General features: G+C 38.9%; 1 protein-coding gene across 6 annotated transcripts in view; it reads left to right on the forward strand.

Annotated features, from left to right (window-relative positions):
• Positions 1–18,326, forward strand: part of C6 (complement C6) — a 77,424-nt gene extending 59,098 nt beyond the window's left edge. For 3 of the 6 annotated variants that reach the window (XM_079145064.1, XM_079145067.1, XM_079145066.1), the window contains 7 exons: positions 637–808; positions 1,090–1,201; positions 4,662–4,794; positions 5,722–5,910; positions 9,691–9,781; positions 12,026–12,267; positions 17,921–18,326. In XM_079145064.1, coding sequence (XP_079001190.1) covers positions 637–808; positions 1,090–1,201; positions 4,662–4,794; positions 5,722–5,910; positions 9,691–9,781; positions 12,026–12,267; positions 17,921–18,102 — 1,121 coding nt within the window. In that variant the 3' untranslated portion in view covers positions 18,103–18,326. Of the gene's footprint in view, positions 1–636; positions 809–1,089; positions 1,202–4,661; positions 4,795–5,721; positions 5,911–8,258; positions 9,671–9,690; positions 9,782–12,025; positions 12,268–17,920 lie in introns of those variants that run through there. The other 3 variants (XR_013764679.1, XM_079145065.1, XM_079145068.1) reach the window with 3 other exon arrangements.
• The last annotated feature ends 4,033 nt before the right edge of the window (positions 18,327–22,359 follow it).

The following is a 22,359-nucleotide window of genomic DNA, read 5'->3' on the forward strand; positions in this document are numbered from 1 at the left end:
CCAGATTATCAAATGAAGATAATCCTAGTATGTACCCAAGCTTTAAAATTAATTTGTGTTTTATAATACATAGCATAATGCCTATAACATTAAATAAATGAAAAAAATAAAACATTATAAAATAAAATATATGCTACTGTTATTATAAGCCTCTAATGTATCATAATATAAGAGGATGGCATTGAAATAAGGGATAAGTTAAGTCACAACCAAAGTTTTCATGCAGGGCTAAGTTATGTTCAAAATTACCTCAAATTCTCCTTAGACAGAAAATGATGCATGGAGTTGAGAACATACCCTACAACCTTTAAAAACAATTTGATATTTATTCTATTCAGAAAATATTCATATTTATACATATATATACCTATGTGGGCAAACATGCATGTATATTTATTCATAGTGAAAGTGATCCATAATTGTCATTTTAGTAAGTTCTGTGGGAACAGGAATAGGAAATCAGGCCATGTATCAGATCCCTGCTACCAGCAATTTCTTTTAATCATCATTATGATCCTGTAGTATTCCACAAAGCAGGTCACACAGCTTAAAGAGAGGAAACCAGGTTGGACTTTCTTCAAAGCTCAAATTCTCTCAGATGCGCCAAGATGTTGGGTGGGCCTTCCTTTCCTCCAGGTGCAGTGGATGGAAACTGGGGCTGCTGGTCTTCCTGGAGCATGTGCAATCCCACTTACAAGAGATCAAGAACCCGAGAGTGCAATAACCCTGCCCCTCAGCAGGGAGGAAGAGGCTGTGAGGGAGAGAAGCATCAAGAGGAGGACTGCACATTTTCTATAATGGAAAATAAGTAAGGTTGGGTAAGAGGAAAGAGTGGGTCATTTCCTTCACTGATACAGTTTGGATATTCATTATTCTGCTGCTGAGTAAAGAAATAATTAGAAATTTATCTATGTCAACATGGCTTATTAATGAGGCACTGTATCTGCTCTACCCTTGTCTCTGAGTAATAGTTTCCATTTAATCTATATACATGTATGTAATATGTGTGTATATATGCACACAGTTTATGCATATACATACACAGGTAAATATGTGTGAACATGTGTATACATTGTTTTCCCCTTTTAGTGGGCAGCCATGTATCAGTGATAATGAAGAAATTAAAGAGGTAGATCTTCCTGAGCTGGAGGTAGATTCAGGATGTCTTCTGCCAGTTCTTCCAGAAAATGGATTTATCTGGGTAAGCATCTGGACCTTCACTTTTGTTTTGAAGTACCAAAAAAAAAAAAAAAAAAAAAAAAAAAACCTTGTTTTCTTTGGAATTTTTTAATTTTGATAACCTTCTGTTGACTTAAAATATACAAAGTAATATTTAGAAATGCTTGACCATTCTTTCATCTTCAATTCACTGGAGATGTCTTCATACCTACTTATTTGATCAAAGGACAGTAGGTTGCTGTGTTCCTTGGTACCACTTGATTCAAATGATAATGATATATTTGTGTGGGCAGAGAATGGAACTTCAGCATGATATAGGTTTGGATGACTTGTAAGAATCTTCAACTAAGTTTAACTGTTTGTTTCTGAGTTTGAGCAAACTAATGCCTTCATTTAAGGCATGTCATCAAAAAGATAAACTAGAGTTAGCCATAATCTATCATAGAAGTCACTGAGTCTGTATTGTCTGATGAGGCGAGGAATCTGTAGAACCCTTACACAGTCAATGCCATTGTAATGCACCTTTTAATTTCATGTGTTTTTATTAAGCTACACTATGTTTCTATGCTTTTTATAAAAATCAAATACAGTCTGTAAGATAGGCCTGTGGCTTTAGATGTAAATCTTTTAGGAGATACACAATACTTAAAATTGATCACAGAAGGTATGGTCCCTATTTATTTTACATTTCTTAAACCTTTAAATTAGTGTTTTTCCAACTACATCACATTTATAATCAAAGATCAATAACTCTTGATTCTCCGAGGTTAGCACCTAAATATCTATGTGCTACAGTCTAAGCTAATGTGTCTTTCCTATTCACCTATGTTCTGCCCATGTGCAAAGTACCATGCCTGAAGATTTTAAGAGGAGGAAAATTTGGGGAGGGAAGTAATTTTAGTTCATCTTTAGCCTAGAGCAGAGGTTCTCAACCTCACCAAAGCACTGAAGGGCTTATTAGGTCACTGTCCCATTCCTACAGTTTCGGATTCAGTAGATCTTGGGTGAAGCCCAGAAGTATCCATACCTAACACAGTACTGATGCTGCTAGGTCAGGAAGTCTCACCTTGAGAATTAATACATTAGAACAAGGGCCAGCAAACTACGCTCTAAAGACCTAATCTGCCTACTACTTTTTTAAGATAAAGTTTATTTACTTATTGTCTATGGCTACTTTCATGCAATAATGGCAGAGGTGAGTACTTGTGGCAGACACCTTTTGACTTGCAAGTGACTATCCCAGTTCTTTGTAGAAAAGGTTTGCTTGTCCCTGCCCTAGAACAGTATCCTCAAAATTTCATAATCGTCAGATCCAACTACCTAAATAACTTTTAATCTACTTATGCCAGTTCCAGAGAAACAAATATTAAAACAATTAACACCTTAATTTTAAAATCATACAAAGTCACTAAACAGTGTTTTATTATTCTTTTGACTCCATTTATAAAATTAAATGCTATTTGTCTTAGTTTATTTTCTGTTGCTATAGCAGAATGCTAGGAATTGGGTAATTTATGAAGAAAAGAGATTTATCTAGCTCACAATTCTGAAAGTTGGCAAGTCCAAAATGATGGCATCATCCCTAACGAGCGCCTTTGTGCTGTATCATAAGGTCATAAAAGCTGAAGGGCAAGTGAGCATTTTTAAGGCTTAGAGGAAGGGCGGAGCAGAACTTATCTTTTCATCAGGATGATGGCATTAATCTATTCATGAAGGTGACCAGCCCTCATGACCTGATTGCCTCATAATACTGTCACAATGGCATTTAAATTTCAACATGAGGTTAGGAGGAGACACTCAATTTTTAGAACCCTAATTTTTCCTAATGAGCACTTTTTGGAATTCATAGTAGGAGAATGCTCCTGTATGGATTCAGAGGCAGACACACTTAACTCCAGGCTACGGTAATCATGTTAATACACCTGGGGACATCTGTTCAGTGACCAAAATAAGACCTAGCCCTATAGGCAAATACAGTGACTTTAGCTAAGGCTTCCTTGTTTAGTCAGTCTAGCAGATGTATTGGTCTAAATTTGATGGTTACGACATACACATGTAGGTAATGGCTTTGTAAGAGAAATGGAAACAACAATAATTTATTGCAGGAGAAATTCACATAAAAATAGTGTGCCGTCTTTGCATAAGACATGGAAATCATTAATCCTATTGATCATTCCATTTTGCTTGGAAACAAAGACACATCAGCAATAATCAACAGTAGGACAGTCTTTTTTGTATCCAGGAAATTAGGAATCTTCCAGGAGACAAGTTTAATTATGTGGCCAAATAATAGCAAAAGTTGATGATTGCGCTTTCACCTCCCTTAAGAATTCCAACTTCAGTTCTCAGAGAATAACTGACCAGGCAGTTCTTGCATTATGAGTACCCCCCCCCCCCCACAGAGGGATAGTGTTTGCATAGTTTCAAAGTTATTAAGGCCTGTGTAAGTTTTTGGGTGACAGATCCAGCTGTGGAGTTGCCACCAAGTGTCAACGTGAGGCTGATAAATGTGATAAACCTTATAAAATAGAGCTCTATAAGTTGCCCCCCAGCACTGAAAGGATGATATACCACGTGCCGTGGAAACCACAGCAGTTTTCACAAAGGACATTCTAAGTGAGTTGGTTCTTTCAAGAAAGGAAAAAGGTGTTGGGTAGAAAAATAGGGCCAACTGAACAAACAGAGGCACAAAGAGAATATTATGTTTGAAGACTGGTAGGTGATTTTGTCTCACTAGAACAGAGGTTTTATGGAAAGAAATGGCAGGAAGTGGGGATGATAAAATAGGTGAAAGCTAATATTCCAAACTAAGAAATATAAAATCCATTTCCATGTCGAAAATTTTTGTCTTCTTCCTCATCCTCCTTCTGCTACTCCTCTCTCCTCCTCCTCCTCCTTTTTCTGTGACGCAGATTAAAAATTTTAGCAAGCCCTACCTCTACATGACAGTAGTTGTACTTTATCTATTAGAAAAGTATGTAATAACCAATGGGTTACTTCAAAATGAATAACATTTTAAAATTATTTGTAGTCAGTCACAGAAACAAGTGTATGTTTGGTGTATGTGTAGGATACATTATTCAGTTTATAGTCAGAACACAGTGTGTATATAGTTTTTCTAGTCTAGCTATAGTGGGTCATCCCATATATAGTAAAGAGCAAGTTTTTAAGTAAAAGAAATATATATAATATTATATTATTTTATGTTATTTTATCAATTTAGAAGTGCCATAATAGAAAAAATGGATTCAGTTCAAAGAATAGGCAGAAAGTTTTTCTGGTAAGAGATTAATAAATGCCATGAGAAAGGCTGATGATGAAAAAGGAAAGAAGAACTTTGGGAAGTGTTTAGGAGAAGAATTTGAGAGAACTTTTGAGCAGATACAAAGGCGATGGAATAGACAGAATTCAGGATAACCTGAGATGTTTACATATGATAATTCACTGAATTAATAATTTTCTGGGTTCTGTTTTAATTCTAGAATGAAAAGAAACTGTACTCGGTTGGGGAAGAAGTTGAGATTTCGTGCCTTACTGGATTTAGAGCTGCTGGATACCAGTACTTCAGATGCTTGCCAGATGGGACCTGGAGACGAGGCGATGTGGAATGCCAACGTGAGACCTGGGCAAACATTTTGTGTGACTACTCTGCAGCATGAATGTGCCCAATATAAATAGAGAAAAATCACACCCTCAGATCAGTACACTTTGCTATTTTTTTTTAGTAACTATGGTGAAAAGATTTAGCGAAGAAGTAAATGGGGCGGCTCATTTGCTAAAATTAGATTTCAAAACGTCTCCATATTTCAGTTCTCCTGCCCCTGGATGTTAGCCTCAGACACACAAAACTGTGAAGCCTGCACTTAAAAAGAAATCCAGGAAGTCTGCAAACTCTAACTACAGACATCTGCCTGGCCTGATGTAAAAATGGATGCAAATTGATGAGTCCCAAGAAGATAATACTTAGACTCTTAGTGTATCAGAAATGGGATTTCGTATGAGATGCATTTTCTCTGGGGCATAGTTCTTGGAGCACACTGACTACTCTGCTGAGAAAGTGAGTGAGCTCGTAGGTCCTGTGCACAGCCGTGCTATGTAAATTCTGAAATTCAAAAATGCCCAAATTGGGACCCCTTATCATGGGATACCTTTAAGCAGAGTTGAGACGGGTGTCAATTAGAATGTCCTACTTCTGTGCCACCCAAAATGTGGTAACTCACTTTGGGGAAAACCCAAAAGGTAGAAAAGGACAGGAAATTGTTCCTTGAAAATAAAAGCTCCCAGGGGTGTACTAGTGAAAGTTGGATGTGTCTGAAGACATTTCCTTAGAAATCAGTCACAGATACCAGGACTTGAGGAAGTTTTTCAGAGGAGAAATGTTTTAGGGGAAACCAGGGATTCCTCACCTCGAGGTTTTGTGATCCAAAGCTAAACAAATGGAGTAAATCTCATTAACATCACCTCTTGAATCACAAACCCTCTACCTACAGTCGTTGAGTACTCTGCATCACTAACCATGTCTGAAATGTTGCTCTCCCTCAGTGGCAGAGTGTCTCAAGCCGGTTGTCCAGGAAGGCCTGATGCTTACGCCATTCCAGAGAACATATAAAATTGGGGAATCCATTGAGTTGGCCTGCCCCAAAGGCTTTGTAGTTGCTGGGCCATCACGGTACACATGCAAGGGGGATTCCTGGACACCACCCATCTCAAACTCACTCACCTGTGAAGAAGGTGAGTAGCTCAGGATTCGGGATTCTGATAAGGCCAAGCTCCCTGAGATTATATCTATATCAGTGCTATTTCTTTATTGTGTTTGGGGTCAGAAAACAGAAGATTCCACTGGAAGGCTAGGTCATAGTCCACCTACGTAGATGATTTCAGGCAGTAAATAATAAGGAATTCCTTGAGTAGATGTCTTCAAATTTCACAGGGTGTGTTCAATTTTCTTTCAACATAAAACTTTTAATATTTAGAAGGAGTTGAAGATCTCTCATCAAACAACATAATAATTGGAGGCTAACTGAAATTTTTGTTTCAAGTGGAGAGCCATAAAGAAGTAAGAAACATACTAATTAGGTAGGCATGTTACTATTAACCTTAAACAGAAATTTTCTAATGCTCTTTGAACAAAATGAGCTCCATTTGTCAGTTTCAGTCAGCTTTTTTGCTGCTGTGATCAAGAAGACCTGACAAAAACAATTAGAGGAGGAAGAATGTATTTGTGGGTTCATAGTTTCAGAGGTCTCAGTCCAAAGGATGGCTGACCCCATTCCTCAGAGCATGAGATGAGGCAGGACATCATGACAGAAGGGTATGGCAGGGGACAGCAGCTAGGAACATAGCACCAGGAAGCAGAGTGAGACTCTCCCCTCACAATGAACAAAATACATACCCCAAAGTTATACCCCCAATGTCCCGCCTCCTTCAACCACATACTAGCTGCCTAGTCACCTGCCAGTTAATCCTTATCGAGATTAATACACTGATTAGGGTAAGACTCTCATAATCCAGTCATTTCACCTCTAAACATGCTTGCCTTATCTCACACATGGACTTTTGGAGGATATGTAATATCTAAACCATAATAATCATCTATATTTTCTTGTATCAACTTCTCTAAAACAAAGTTTTTTGCCTCCAAGTGGTGAACTTCTAAAAATCTGCTCCAGATCCGTTCCTCTAACTATGGTCATTGAGCTAAGATAGGATCAGCATTTGGCACTTGTTTAAAAATAAATCTAGTTAGAATGGTTTAAAATATTTTCACCAAAAAGAAATGATAACTGTTTGATGAGATAGATTTATATTCACTCTGACTTAAACATTACCCAGCGTATACATGTATCCAAACATCAGAGGAGATTGCATAAATATGTACAACTTTTGTGTGTCAACTAATAAAAATTCCAGTCGAAATAAGCAAAATAAATAAAAACACTCCTAGCTAATCCGAATGTTCCCCTGGAGTTGTGAACCATTGTTTTGAAGAGATGAGGAAATTCAAAAACATTTTAAGAGCAAATATGATTAGATAATGCGTTTGAATTTTTGTAGACTCTTTTCAGTGGTTTCATCTACCACTAACTCAAAAATTACTTTTGCAAATCTCTTATTTAATTGACCAAAATCTTCACCTGGGTTTTTATTTTAAAAACCATTTCTCCTCCTTTAAAAATGTATACAATGAGAACTGGTATAAGTAGATTGGAAACAAGCAAAGCTGACTCTCAGTAAACGCATAGCTCTACTACAGATGGGATCAAATAATGTGAAGCTTTAAAAGAGAATGGCTCTCAATTCATGCAAGTTCCGTGTAAGACAGTCAGCTGGCATGGAGCCCAGGAGCACCTGTTCATGTTCTGTATCTGTATAAAGGAATTAAATATCCTATCTCACACAATATTGACAGAAAGACTAATGAAATCAGTCAAAGAAAGAAAAAGACAATAATCTGGACTCAACAAGGTAAAGAGACTTTTAAACTGCCACATAGCCAGGAAAGATTCTTAATGCTTTGTGTGAAAATGTTTTTAATTCATGAAGAAGTAAGATGCTGCAGTTACTTCTTCCTTCTGAGAACTCAACACCCCCAGCAGCACCTCAGAAGATCCTTTTGCCCTCAGCACTCAAAGATGAAAGAATGTTCTAGTTTCCCTGTGCTGTGCATGATGGGTAGCTCAGAGCCAGCAGCAGCTTCAATCTGAGGCTAGGGGGAAGACCAAAGACCCCGGCATATGGTCACTGACTATTTAAAAGCAGCAGTGACAGAGTACACTCTGGGCCACTTGATAGCTGATTCTCTTTGGGGCCTGTGTGTGGATTTATTTAAAAAGGGTAAAGAAGTAAGACTTTATAAGAAACTAAAGAGCAATCTCATGTCAATGTAAATCCTAGTAGCTGCAGCCTTTCCAGAGCTACAGGCCTCCATGATTATAAAGGTTCTGGGCCAGATTTCCCCAGAGGGAATGAAGGACCTAACAGAGGATAATAGTAGGGAATGGAAATCACAACAAAGAAGAAAATCCTATGGATCTTTCCAATCTTTATTTTTGCCTAAACCTCCTTCCTTCCCTTTTCAGACCTTCCACCTAATAGGCTAAGAGGAGAGACTGAGCTGAGCCCACTGTTCTGCCCTGCAACCTGTAACAATTTCTTCATACCACTGGTTTTCCTCCCTTGACAATTAACAAAGGTCATTCTGGTCCTGTGGGGGTGGGTGTCTGATTCATCAGATCCAGATCAAAGAAGGTAGTTTCATTCAATATGCTCAGGAGGTCAGCTCCAGGCCCAACAGGTTCTCTGAGTGGACCTCACTATAAACAAAGATAACCAAGGTTTCCCCCTGGGTTTTCCCTTAAAGATACCATAAATTCAACAAGTGTAGAGAAGGACAGTTTATCTCCCTTCTCTCCCTAAAACTAAGCATCTTCTAATATTTTTTCATTCAGGTAAGATAACAGTGCCTAGTCTCTTATGCAAATCAGAAACCTAAGGATCACACCTGAAAGCTCTCATAACTAACCACAATACGTAATATCATTGGTTTTAACCTGCTGTGTATATCTCAAGTGTATCCATTTCTCTCCACTTCACCTAGGGCACCTTGGTCCAAATTACCATCCCCCCTCACCTGAATTACTATAATACCCTCAAGGATTGTCTGACGTGTCTCTCTGGAACCCCCATGCCTCTCCAAATCTATTTTTCTGCCCAGAAGTCAGAATCCATTGCTTTTTCAAAACCCATACCTGATTTTTTCACACCATCTCCTGTTTAAAACCCATCAAAGACCTTCCAGGGCTTAGAAAATGAAGAGAAAAAAGGCCTTATTAGACTGCGCGCAGCTGACCACATTTCTGCTTCTCAGGCCATTCCGAGTTACGTGCTTCAGCTTTTTTGCACTTCAACCGCACCGACCTGGCCGCCTTTCAGTTCCAGGAAAGTCACATGCTGCCTCCCTAGGGAGCCCTTTCATACCTGATGCTTCAAACAGTATCCCTCCCTAGTTTGCCATTCCTAACCTTTCTACTGCATCAATTTGCTTGATTATATGCTTTTTCTTTAATAGCGCTAATGATGGCCGCAATTCTATATGTATTATTGTGTTTGATCAATAGTCCGCCTGCCCCACAAGACTGCAAACTGTGGGCACAGAATCCAGGTCAGGTTTTGCCCAACCCACTATCCCCAGAACCTAGCAGAGTGCTGGGAACATCAGAAATGTTCAATGAGCATTTGAAAAACAAGTGAACAAAAAATTCCACCAATTTATTTTCTTTAGTTGTCTGAACTTAAGAGCATTTTTGGATGGGAAATGACAGCGTAGGTGAGCTGGAAAGGACATTTCAGGTGGAATATTTCAGGACAACCTATTTGGAAAAGCTGAAATGAATGATTGAAATTCACGAGATAACTGAGAACACTTTGCCCCTGCTTTTTCACCTAAAGCCATGCTTATCACCGGGTATCCACACTATGCACTGTTCTTTTCCTTCTTTTCTTTTGTTTCAGATATTCTGACAAAATTAAAGGGGCATTGTCAGCCAGGTGAAAAACAGTCAGGATCTGAATGCATTTGTATGTCTCCCGAGGAAGACTGTGGGTAAGAGCGACTCTGTGGACTGTTTGCAAATTGGAAAAACCAGTCTTACATAACCAGCTGGATGGAAAAGCTGAGCTTCTTGAAGCACAAACATGAGACATTTTAATTTTCACATAACTGATAGCCCTGTGCTCTGTGGAATTCCTCCTTCCCCACTGGGCAGCAAACTTTTAAAATGATCTCTCAACCTATTTCCCTAAATTTGCATAGCTCTTTTATTATTATTATTATTTAAACAGTCTCATTTTGATTGTAAAGACTTACTCTTCTCCATTTAAACACATCAGGCTCACCAATGCTAAAGCCTTCTTTTCCCCTACTAAGTACAGGGAAAGATCGGAACTCCAATAGTTTGAAGTAAAGGAAGTGGTGTGAGCAAGGACCTTCCCTGCCCCCCACCAAACACGTCACTTGATTATTTTTTCTTCAGGCTGAGAACCATAAAGAAGAAAACTGACATGTCCTTATGTGACTTCCATGGCTATCTCCTCTTTGTTGTCATAACTGCCTTTTCCTTACTAAATAAACTAGGGGTGTCAACACTGCTCATTAGTTTAAGGAGTAGTTTGGGCTGAATTTAGAAGCAATCAAAGTAATATTCACTGAAGATAAAATATTGCTTGTTTATGTCACAAAATAAATGTAGAGATGGGTGGTCCACAGCTAGCATGGTGATTCCTTCATTTCACATAAGGCGGAGCTTCTTTTCTGCTCTCAGTTTTGCCATCCTTATAGTTATTTCACAGTCTAAGATTGCTAGAGCAGGAAGGAAGGGAGACCAATATCAGGGTGCATTCTTTCTTTTTAAATTTTCTCAGAAGACCTACCATTTGCTTCTATCCTGTTAACTTTTTCTTATTCCCAGAGCCTCATGCACCTGCAAGTAAGGCTGTGGAATGTGGTTCTTTAATGGGATACATAACCATTCTGAATTAATTAGAGTTCGGTTACTGAGCAGGTGAAAGAATGAATGTTGGGGTAGAAAGTCAAAAGACTGCACAGTTGTGAATATTTCACACTTCACTTTGATTGCCCCTCATATTCCTCTGGGCTAAAGGTGCACAAATATTCGTAGGGATGCAGTTTTGTCTTTTCTGGAGAGTGCAACAGGGCGCTTTTCTGTGTAACTCCATGACATAGTTCAGCCCAAAGGTGACTGTCTACCCTCGTCCATGTGGCTTCTTGCTACTGCAGTCCCCTCACCAGCAGATGGTCATCTGGAGGCTACGTAGGACATTCACATCGGCCATTTAATCAGAGGAAGCTTTTTTCTTTTTTGTACAATATATCTTGAGAATACAAGCTGTCCCCTGGAAATCCTGTTTCATCTCTGCTTTTCCTCTCCACCCTCTTCCTATATCCTTCATGTCTTTTTTATGAGGAGTTTAAGGCGTTACAGGAGCCACAGTTTTTTGCTGCCAGTTTTAGGTTCTAGTTCCTAGAAATGGTCTGTCACACGGGAGCATTGATTACTGGCTCTAAGGTTGACCTTGGAGAAGAAACTCAAAGTTGGAATAATCAAGGAGATCTTGGTTTCTCAACAAGAGAAAAACTGTGGTCACTTGTTGTCTCTTGTCCAGGCCCCATCCATCCACTCGGGGAGATGAACAAGTCACCTGGAGAATGGTTTAAATGTTCATCCTCTTAATCACAGCACAACACACACTTGAAAAGCAATATTATGTTATAGAATCTATATTTCATGTTCTAAGCTGATGTTTCACTTTACAAGTATTTTAGAATTCAGAGAAGATACAGAAGGTCATGGGCTGGGTTGATCTGGGTAAACTTGAAAACATCATCAGAAACTGAGTTGGACATACATAGGTAGAGAAGGCTCACTGAGCAGGGCTGAATGACAGCAAAGGAAGAATTGCCTTAACAGTCTAGAAGACATCAAAGCAACTGTCAGGGGATAAGAGGTATTTAGAAGAATGGGAAAATAATACTAGAAAAGAGAGTTGATTGGAATCAAATTATGGAAGACCTTGACTATTGCATTCTTCAGACTTTAGCTTGAAGTCAATTTGGAAGAATATCGAGACTAAAAATAATGACTCCCAGGCAGCATGCAAGATGAAATGAGGGGCTGAAAGGGGAGAAATAGGGCAAAAAAAAAAAAAAAAAAAAAAAAAAAAAATGAGGGAAGAAAACTGGGGGGAAAGTTTACATATTAAATTAGCTGTGTGCCATCTGTATTTTATGGACTTCATATATAAACGCTTGCTTTCCTTCCTTGGGCAGGCATTCCTCAGAAGATATCTGTGTGTTTGATATGGATTCCAGCCATTACTTTACTTCATCTGCTTGTAAGTTTTTGGCGGAGAAATGTTTAAATAACCAGAAATTCCATTTTCTACATATTGGTTCCTGCCAAGATGGACCACAGTTAAAATGGAAACTTGAAAGGACAAAACTCGCATCCAATAGCACAAAGAAGGAATCCTGTGGCTACAACACATGCTACGACTGGGAAAATTGTTTAGGTAAGCCGTGGCCCTGCCTCTCCATAGAAAGGCTCTCACGCGGGATTCATCTCAGCTGGTATGGAGCATCCTAGCATTTATACCTCATCAACTAAAAAGTAACTTTTCCTTAATTAAAAAAAAATAATGATTTCTTTTTATTGGGAAAAATATTTTTTCAACCTATTTTTATTTGTTCTAATTCGTTATACATGACAGTAGAATACATTTTGACATATCATACATAAATGGAGCATAAATGGAGCATTCTTCTGGTTGTACATGATGTAGAGTTCCACCAGTCATGTAATCATATGTGCCCATAGGGTAATAATGTCTGATTCATTTTACTGTTTTTGCTACCCCCAGACTGCCTCCCCTCCCTTTACTCCCCTCTGTCTAATCCAAAGTACCTCTCTTCTTCGCTAGTCACCCCACATTGTGAATTAGCATCCACATATCAGAGAAAATATTTGACCTTTGGTTCTTTGGGATTGGCTTCTTTTACTAAGGATAACATTCTCCAGTTCTATCCATTTACCAGCAAATGCCATAATTTCATTCTTCTTTAAGGATGAGTAATATTCCATTGTGTACATATACCACAATTTCTTTATCCATTCATCTTTCGAAATGGTTAAAAAAAATTTTAAGTCAGGTGCAGTGGTACATGCCTGTTATCCCAATGACTCAAGAGGCCAAGATAAGAGGATCACAAGTTTGAGGCCAGTCTCGGAAACTTAGCAAGATTCTCAGCCTCTTAGAGAAACCCTGTCTCAGAATAAAAACTACAAAGGACTAGGGATGTAACGCAGTGTTAAAGTGCCCTGGGTTCAATTCCAAATACAAAAAGAAAAAAAAATTTAATGATTTAAACAAAAGTGTAAAACATAACCACCCATGATTAGAAATAGCTACATTAATATTAATATTAATACATTAATGGATGTATATCTTTCCAGTTTTTTTTCTATGCAAGTGAAATCATAAAACCCTTCAACTCCAGTGAGAAGAGCATTTCTCCTGATCTCATCAGGACATCTGGAGGTGCCCCGCCCCACACCCAGAATTGTCTGATTTTCCCTCTGGGTGTTGAGATCTGGAAGGGGCCAACAGTGCAGTCCAGGCAGGACTAGGTTTCATGTAGATAACAACTGCCAGAAATATCTTCCATAATTTTCTTTGAGTCCTCCTCCAGCACCTCCAGTGCCAAGGCTGGCAGTGTTATTCAAGTAAACACCCTTAGTCAACAGTTTTAGGACTTGGTTTCTCTCCCATAGAAACTCTCCGACCCTCTGCTGCCTCTCTTTCCTACCACGCATGCAAATCAACCAAATGCCCCCCCAAAGCTGAGTGACTCATGCCTGTGACGCCACTTCCAGCCCAGATCTTCACTCTGGAGAGCAACCCAGGTTGCTCCCCTAGCTGGTAGGATATTCTTGCTCAAGATTGCTTAGTGTTGGACTACTGGTGGGGTGCTGACACACTAATTTGGGTGACTATTTATGTAGACAGATGCCCCCAGAAAAATTATCCCTGGGGCCTTGCACATCTCAGGGTGACCCTGAATACAGTGTAAATTTTAAAAGATAAAATGGGATCACTTTCTATGTGATATTTTATAAATTGCTCTTTTTCACTTAATATATCATAAAACCATTTCCTCCTCCTCATCTGTTATTCTGCCACATAATTTTCAAAGTCTGCAAAAGTCTGTATGGGCATTCTGTGATTTATTTAAACAATATTTGTTTAGATATTTGAGCTTCCTCCTGTATTTTGCCATCATAATCGGTGCTATGATAGATAAATCTATCACAGATAGATTTATAGTTTAAGATTATTTCCTTAGGCTAAAACTTAGAAAATGGAACTTCTAGGTAAATATTATTTTTAAGAATAAAGTTTTGACTGATTCAATGCATCAGCTTGCTTTCCGGAAATGATTTTACCGTATTGTATTCCGATCTGAAACATAATAAAGACTGCCCTCCCACACCTTCACCAAGTCTCCAAGTTACCACTCCTATCTCTGCCAACTGAATACTCAAGAAGTGGCATTAAGTCTCCATTTTCCATAAGTATATTATTAGCATTACATTTGTGAATTTCTTGGAAGGAGAAATTTCACAGCAGCACATTTGATCTGAGATAAAGTCTGACCCTGAAATAGCCCAAACTAAGCTTCATATAAAACACAAAGATGGTCAGAGATTAGGAACTAATGAAATTCAAATAGACAGCTAGATTTGCCTTGTGATACATTTTCAAAATTGTATCTTAAATCTGCACAGAGTATCCAGTGGGAACTTGTGGAATTGTTACAACTAACTTTTGCTGAAACCTTCCTACATTTACAAGAAGAAATGCAAAAACCATGTGGTCCCTTTTGCCCACTCTTTCATTTTCTGACCAAATGGGCTCAGGCCCAGAAAAAAAGAGAGGTGTTATTCAAACCCAGGTCTTCCTGATCCATGTAAAGCTGATATCAAGATTCAACTTCTTTATCAGGCCTCAAGATTGACCCATGAGGGAGAGTACACACAGTAGCACAGTGAACAGGCCATTGAGTGGCCACAGCTCAGGAGGTGAATACCTGGGGCTGCTGACCTTCATGCCACTTCTGAACCAAACAATTCCACACAAAAGACAGAAAAACAGAGTCCTCCATGTACATTGCCCAATTCTAAACACTATTGATTCATCTCATAGATTAAAAAAGTCTATTTTTCATTTTTTGGGTGCTCAGTTAACACCATTACCCAAATGCCATCTCTCTCAAAAACAATCATTTGTGGTAGAAAACAGCTGAAAGCATTATGCAACACCTGTACTTACGTATAATCTTTTTCTCTGAAAAATGTAATATTAGAATATTATTAAAAATATATATGCAGAAAATAAAAGGAATTTGGATATCAGGAAGGATAAAATAATGGTCTGTGATCATAATATGGTAGGTGGGTCAGATATTTGTAAATGTGTTTAGGGTTAGTGTCCGTTCTTTATTTGTTAGGAAGAAAAGTCCTCATGGAACTCTTTTATTAAAAAGATTTCCATTTTCTTTTCTTCTCTTTTTTGTTTTTGTTTTTGTTTTTGCTATTTTTCCAAAAATTGTTCTTTTCAAATTTCTTTGCAAAACTTAATTAGCAAATAGTTGCTTTACTATAACCCCTCTGCTGTACCTGTACTAAGTGCCCAGAGACTTCAGCAATCTTAGTTTGACAAAAATCAGGTTGCTAAAAAGTTAAATACTTAGCCTGTATTGCTCAAACTTGCAGAACCTTTGGGGACAATCAAACCAACCTATGTGCATTTCTTAATAAGAGATTTAAGTAATTTAAAATACATTTTGATCCCACACATAATCATAAAAGTCAAAGCATTTTTTTCCCTAAAGATATGATCTGTCTCTGCCTGCCTTCTTAAACTGGTAAGTAAAAGTTGATGTCACAGAGAATCTGTTTGGAATAGCACTATAGAATTACATCAAGGTGCTGAGGATATAGCTCACTTTGTAGAGTGCTTGCCTAGCATGCACAAGGGCCAGGGTTTGAATCCCCAGCACCACCAAAAAAAAAAAAAAAAAGGAAAGGAAAAAAAATAGAATTGCATCAATGTGAGAGTTAGAGAGTTAGTGCATTTACAAAGAAAGAGGAAGCTAGAATTGTATTTTATACTCCACCTACTCATGACAAGTTGGGATACTAGTAATTTTTAGTTGAATTGAATGTCACCTTGATTAAATGGTGTTCTTGATTACATTGTGCTCTTTGCTACTCTTTTCCTTCTCTAAAATGAAATAAGGAACACTTTAGAATCGAACTTCAAAGTAACATAAAGTTCACTTTTCAAAAGTTAGAACGAATGGCTTCCCCAGGGAGCTTATTTTTTATGAATATTAAATGTTCGTCTGAATTTCAAAAATATCCACCAACAACCAACAGGAAAGGGAAATTCATTCATCAAAAAAATTCATTTAGCATCCAATATGTGGAAGTCACTGCACAAGGCATAGTGAGTGGGCTAAAGATAAAGGACCCTTTGTACCCCTCAAATTGCTCACAGTAGTTGGAGGAGTAACATTGCACAGTAATTGCATGAATCACTTTAATGCATAGCAGCATGTGATAAGAGAAGTAGGAGAGAGATATCTTCTGACCTGGGAGAGTTTCATAAGCATGGGAATGTGAAAACTGACTGTGGAAGGATTCATTAGGGGAAGTGGTGGAAGGGCCATTTGATATTGGTAGTCTGGAAAAAAAAAAAAAAAACAGATTAGGAGCACTTAAACCATGAACATACTAAAATAACAGTGACCATGGCCTTTTCAAAAGATGAGAAAACTGATTTCTTTACCAGAGGTGGAATAGTGCCTTGGACTTCTCCAAATTCCATGCCTTCCAATGATGGATGAGACTTTTCACAGCTAGAATCTTCTCTAGCTGGTTGACAGAGAACATAGAAAGGAAATGCATTCTTCTGCACAAAATGTTTCCTACCAAGGGCAAGATGCCAGTGCATCTGGTACATATGAGTAATTCTTCACTTCCTTTCCCTATTTCATCCTATAGGTTGAGATACGTGGGTAAGAACTGTCTTCTGCTTAATAGAAGCACAATAACATTGCTGGTACTCAGGCTGACTCCCTTAATCTGTTAACATTAGTTATTCCAGACCCATCAAATATAATTCTTCTTATATACTTATACCTGCACTCAAAATCCAGAATTTGAGGCTCAAGTGTTCCAACAAAATTATTTGAGCCCCTTGTTAATTGCTGAATAGGACATACAGGAGGATGAACGACCACTGAGGTTCTCAAATAAAGCACTTAAAATTGTGTTGGAGAAACGGACATATGAAAAACTAACCAGAAAATGTCAAATATGGCACTGAAAAATGTGTACTCTTAATATTAGTAGAAGAAAAGATGGGGTTAATTAAGTGTTTATGAAATGCTTCATAGAGGAGGCGAGACTTAGAAAATGTGCACTTGAGGGAAAGCAGGAAAGAACATCTCAGACTGGCAAAAGAAGGTGGTGGCGTGGAGGAAAGGATGAACACTAGAACACTTTGGACACTTTGGTTGGTTTCTGTTGGTTCTGCTTGCTACCTTCGTTTCAGCTTTCTCAGTCAATGCAACTAGAGAGTTCCCCACGCGGACAAGTTAAATGAAACCAAGCCCTTTGTGTGTGTTAGGATTTCTGTGCCGTGCTTGAGATATCTGATAAGAACAACTTAGAAGAGGAGAAGTTTATTTGAGGCCCATGATTTCAGAGGTTAAGTCCATGGTCGGCTGACTCCTTGCATTGTTGAGGCAGAACGTCATGGCAGAGGGGCAGAGCAGAGGAAAACTGCTCAGCTCATGGCAACCAGAAAGCAGAGAGAGAAAAGGAGGAGCCAGAGACAAAATAAAGACTTCAAAGCCACACCTGCTTCCTCCAGCCACACCCTTCCTGCCTACAGTTACTGTGTAGTACAGTAGCATTTTCAAATTATTTACCCATCACATGATTGGTCCACTGATTCGGCTACAGCTCTCATAATCTGGTTATTTTGTCTCTGAACGTTCCTCTATTTTGTCTCACATGATCTCTTAGGGGATGCCTCATATCCGAACCATAACAGCCTTGAAGTCCTGTGATAAGTCACACTGTCTCTCTCTTTGTAGCTTCCAGTTCCAGTTGTGTCTGCCTGTTGCCCCCCAAGTGTCCCAAGGGTGGGAACCAACTCTACTGTATCAAAATTGGATCCTTCTCACGTGAGAAAACAGCAAACATCTGTGAAGTGGGAGCCTTGAGGTGTGCGGACAGGAAGGTGGAAATCCTGCACCCTGGGGGGTGTCTGGCCTAACACAACTACTGAAAAACAGATTTGTATCCGAAAGTAATCCCTACAGAAAGACCTGCTGGCATGGCCAGAAGTTACTGACAGATTATTTTGTGTTAATTTCATATCATAATTCTCCCCCCAAGTCTCCAGTTTTAGCCTCCCCTATCCGATTCCAGCCATGTCACCCTATAGCGTTATACTTCCGCATCCATCTAATAAATTCTCTTGTTCACATTGCATGAAAATGATGAGGACCCTATGAAATGAAGCACCCTAACAATTAAAATGAGAACAAAAAAACATGATTTTCATTTTGATGAATTAATAAACATTGAAATCTACAGACTCTGTAAAATCCACTGTGGAAAGCTATTGTCTATGTATTCATTCAGCAAATAACTCCTGAGTGACTGCAATGCCAAATACTGGTCAAGGTTGTAGGCAAAGCCCTTCCCTACATAAAACTCATCTTCATATGATTTTAGAAATACCAAAACCAAAAAGCATGTAAAATGTGTAGTAAGTTTGATATTGAACATTTCTGTGAAGGAAACAAAGGAGGGAAGGGTGAGTCCCATCCTTCAGCCTCATCTTATTCAAGGAATATTCCACGGCAGTAAATATCACTTTAAGCATGATTGGACTCGAGTGAAAATCACCCTGTTTAAAGTAGTTAAAATCAAACTTCTGGAATTTCATTCTTGAGGAAGGAGAAAAGAGATTCTCTTTGACCCAGCTGAAGTGCATCACCAGGCTTTTAAGCCGAAGTATCTGATGCAAAGAAAATTGTCAGAGAATTTAAAAGGAATAACTTTTTAAAGTAAGTCAAATCGTTCTATTCAGCCATACAAAGTAACACCTGTTTCTTAGAAAAGTCAGGGTGTCATTTTGAATTGGGAAAGAGAAGCATTATTAGAACAGCAGTTCTCAAATATTAGGGTGCTTCAGAATCACCTAGAGGGTGTGTTAACACAGACGCTGTGGGCTTGCCTCCAGTTTCTGATCAGTGAGTCTGAAGTGGGGCATGAGAATTGGTACTTCCAACAACCTTGCAGGTGGTACTGCTCATGGCCATCAGGGGCTCACACTTTATGAAGTTCTGGTTTAGAGATGAGCCATCGGACAGCCGACCCTGAGTGAATAACGGATCTCAAAACCTCAGTCAGCCAACCTCCAACCAGGGTGAGTGGAAGCCACCTTCCTCCTCGTCCCACTGCCTGGAATTCCCACTCTGTGGAAGGCAGCTGAGCCACAGCACCCGGCAGCGCTCTCACCGACCTCGCACATGAAATGTAGCTCATCATCTAAATCATTTAAAATGCTGACAACCTTCCAGAAACTTCTCCGGGAACCTCCCCACTTGTAGCAGCTCTAAGATTCCACTCATCCAGCCAGACAGAGCAGCACATGTTTTATTGGAGGTAGCCCCAGACCCCACAAATGATCCCCTTGGGACTTTGGTTACCTGGCATTCTCACCAAGAAGAGGAGAAGGACTTAGGGCAGGAATAGGATACCCGGCATGAACATCGCTTGTGAGTGAAGGGAGATGAGATGACAATCAGATATGAGATTGCAGATTTAAACTAGGCCAACTTTCAAGAACAGAAATGGACCAGAAATCTCTGTGATGTGTCCCAGACTTAATTAAGGGGAAAGGAGAATGAATTTGGCAGAACACAGTGAAAGCTGGGGCTGTCATAACAAAGTGCCACAAACTGGTTGACTCGAAGCAACAGAAATCTATTGTCTCTAATTTCTGGAAGCTGAGAATATGAAATGCAATGGTCCTTGGACCACACTCCTCTGAACCTGTAGACAGAATCCTTCCTTGCCTCCCCCAGCTCCTGGTGGTTTCCAGCAGTCCTTGGCATTCCTTTGCTTGTAGATGCACCACTTCAGTTTCTGCCTCCAGCATCGCACAGCCTCTGTGCCATCTTTCTTCTGTGTATGTCTGCCCAAATTCTATTGCCATGTAAGAACGTTAATCATGTTGGGTTAGACCTCCTCTGATGACCTCATCTTAACTTTATTGCATCTGCAAAGACCCTATTTTTAAATAAGGTCACAGGTACCAGGTGTAATGACTTCAGCATACTTTGGGAATGTGATTCAACTCACACCACTGGGACTGGGAACAAAAACCTGTTTACAGCCCAAAGTGTAATCCAAAGGTTATACCAGCCATTACATTCATATTGTTCGATTAAAATAGTCACACTTGCTTTGAAGCATTTTATTCTTTTACTTGTGGCAATCTTTCCTTTTAATGTTGATTAGTTGGTCTTTTTACAATTCCAGTTACCTTTGTCTCAAAGAAATTTTTGAGCACACTAATCCATTAAAGTTTGCATTAGGCTAATTTGCATACCACTTACCAGCTGAATTTTTCACACCCTGATATTAATATTAATACAGCAATTTAGTACAATAGGTGTTGAGAGCTAGTGATAAAATTGTCATCATGAAACAGAGAGCAAAACTGGAGCATATTAAATACATGGAATTTGGACCTAGAATCTCCAACTCTGTCCTAGAAGATTAAATAAATTCTAGATCAAAGGTAAAAAGCTTTTTCCTCTTAGGCTGTTAGAGACGAATACTAAGCATTCATGCTCGTAGCTTAAGTAACTGAAAATCAATTCAGGTCTCTTTTTCAATACAGATTTTAATGTTTGTTGGTTCTGCAACATACTGACAAAATAAGTGAACCCCTCCATTTAAACTTCTTTATGAATAAGCAGGTGTATTTCAGATGTCCTGGAAGCAAAGACACAAGCTTGATTCTAAGACTACTATCTTAAAATTTCAATGCTCAGGTGAGATGACATTCAAGCTTAACTAAGATTTCCTCTATATGGCAATCTTCAGTAAAACTCACTAAATTCGAGGATACATTCTTGGTTTTTTTATACAAACACCTTCAACTGCTACAATCAACACTGCCTAGTTTTGATGACTGAGCTCTTCTGTTGTCTCCAGAAGAGTACCTACAAGCTACCCCTAATCCACATCTCTTCCTTAACTCTAGTTCTGAGTAACAAGAATCTGACAGATCATGATATTTCGGGTTTCTGTTGGATGCCAACTTCCCTGAAGCTTGATTAATTGGATTCTAAGTGGCTGGCTCTCTCTAAGGTCACCTTTGTTCTTTCAGAATACATCATGAGTGGAATCAATGAGGTAAATAGCTTCTAACCAAGCAAATGGTCTGCAAAATTATAGTTGTATCCAGCCTGCTTTATGAAAGTGAGACAGGCCACTGCTACCCTATTTGTCTTCTTGACAAGCTCTGGTTGCACGACTCCAGTTTCACATGCCCAATGTCAGTTAGCAGAGGTGCATGTCACTAATCAAGGGACTCCAGGGCACAGATGGTGCACTGAAAGTCGTGCTCACCGAGATTTATATAGAAAGATGTTCATCACAACATTATTTATAATACCAAACACTGACAGACCCTAACTATTCAATAATGAATTAAGACCCTTCATATAATGGGAAAGGATGAGGCAATTAGCATTGTTTTGAAAGCATTTTAAGGATCATAATAATAACTTAAAAACCAGGATACAAAACTAGATATGATTACAGATGTGCAAATTGTGCATGTAAATGCCTTTAAATACAGCGACTGAGAAAACAACAGCTATTGCTGAAATTTGCAGTAAATTTTATTCTCTTATATTTTTCTGTATGTTCTATATTTTCTCCAGTCATCTGGTAATTATTTTTAATTGGGATGATGTTTAAAATGTTTATACTTTTTAACATTTTTCTCTTCCACGTAGGTAAGAATGAAGTAGGACAGAAGAGGCTGGACACCCGAGGAATTTTTAGGAAGCAGGTTTATTAACTGCAGGGTTCAGACTCTCACCTAAGAATTCTTCCTCTGAACAAAGATTTTGGAAATTCTATGAGCTTTATGCCCAGTGTGTGTGTTGAGGGGGCGGGTGGCGCAGGGGGGCTTGGAGGTTTCATATGACAAGTGCTTTCTGTTCCATCCTCTAGACCAGACACAAGTCTTGCAAGTTTTTACCAAGAAAACAGAGATAATGTCTTTTTGTATAATAAGCTTGCTGTATGCCGATCTGGCATTTGCAAGAAAGAGGAGACTATCAACCACAAGAACCTCTGCAGACATCCTGCTGATCTAACCAAGAGGAGAAGCTCCATTATGGCAAGGGTCTTTGGGTGGGGGTCTCTGGCTTCTTCAAGAACAGTCAGTTCTACCTGTGTACAGACACTGGTCGTGTGGGTAGTGCACACCTCCCTGGTC

This window comes from Sciurus vulgaris (assembly GCF_902686455.1).
Source record: "Sciurus vulgaris genome assembly, chromosome: 6".
Lineage (NCBI taxonomy): Eukaryota > Metazoa > Chordata > Mammalia > Rodentia > Sciuridae > Sciurus > Sciurus vulgaris.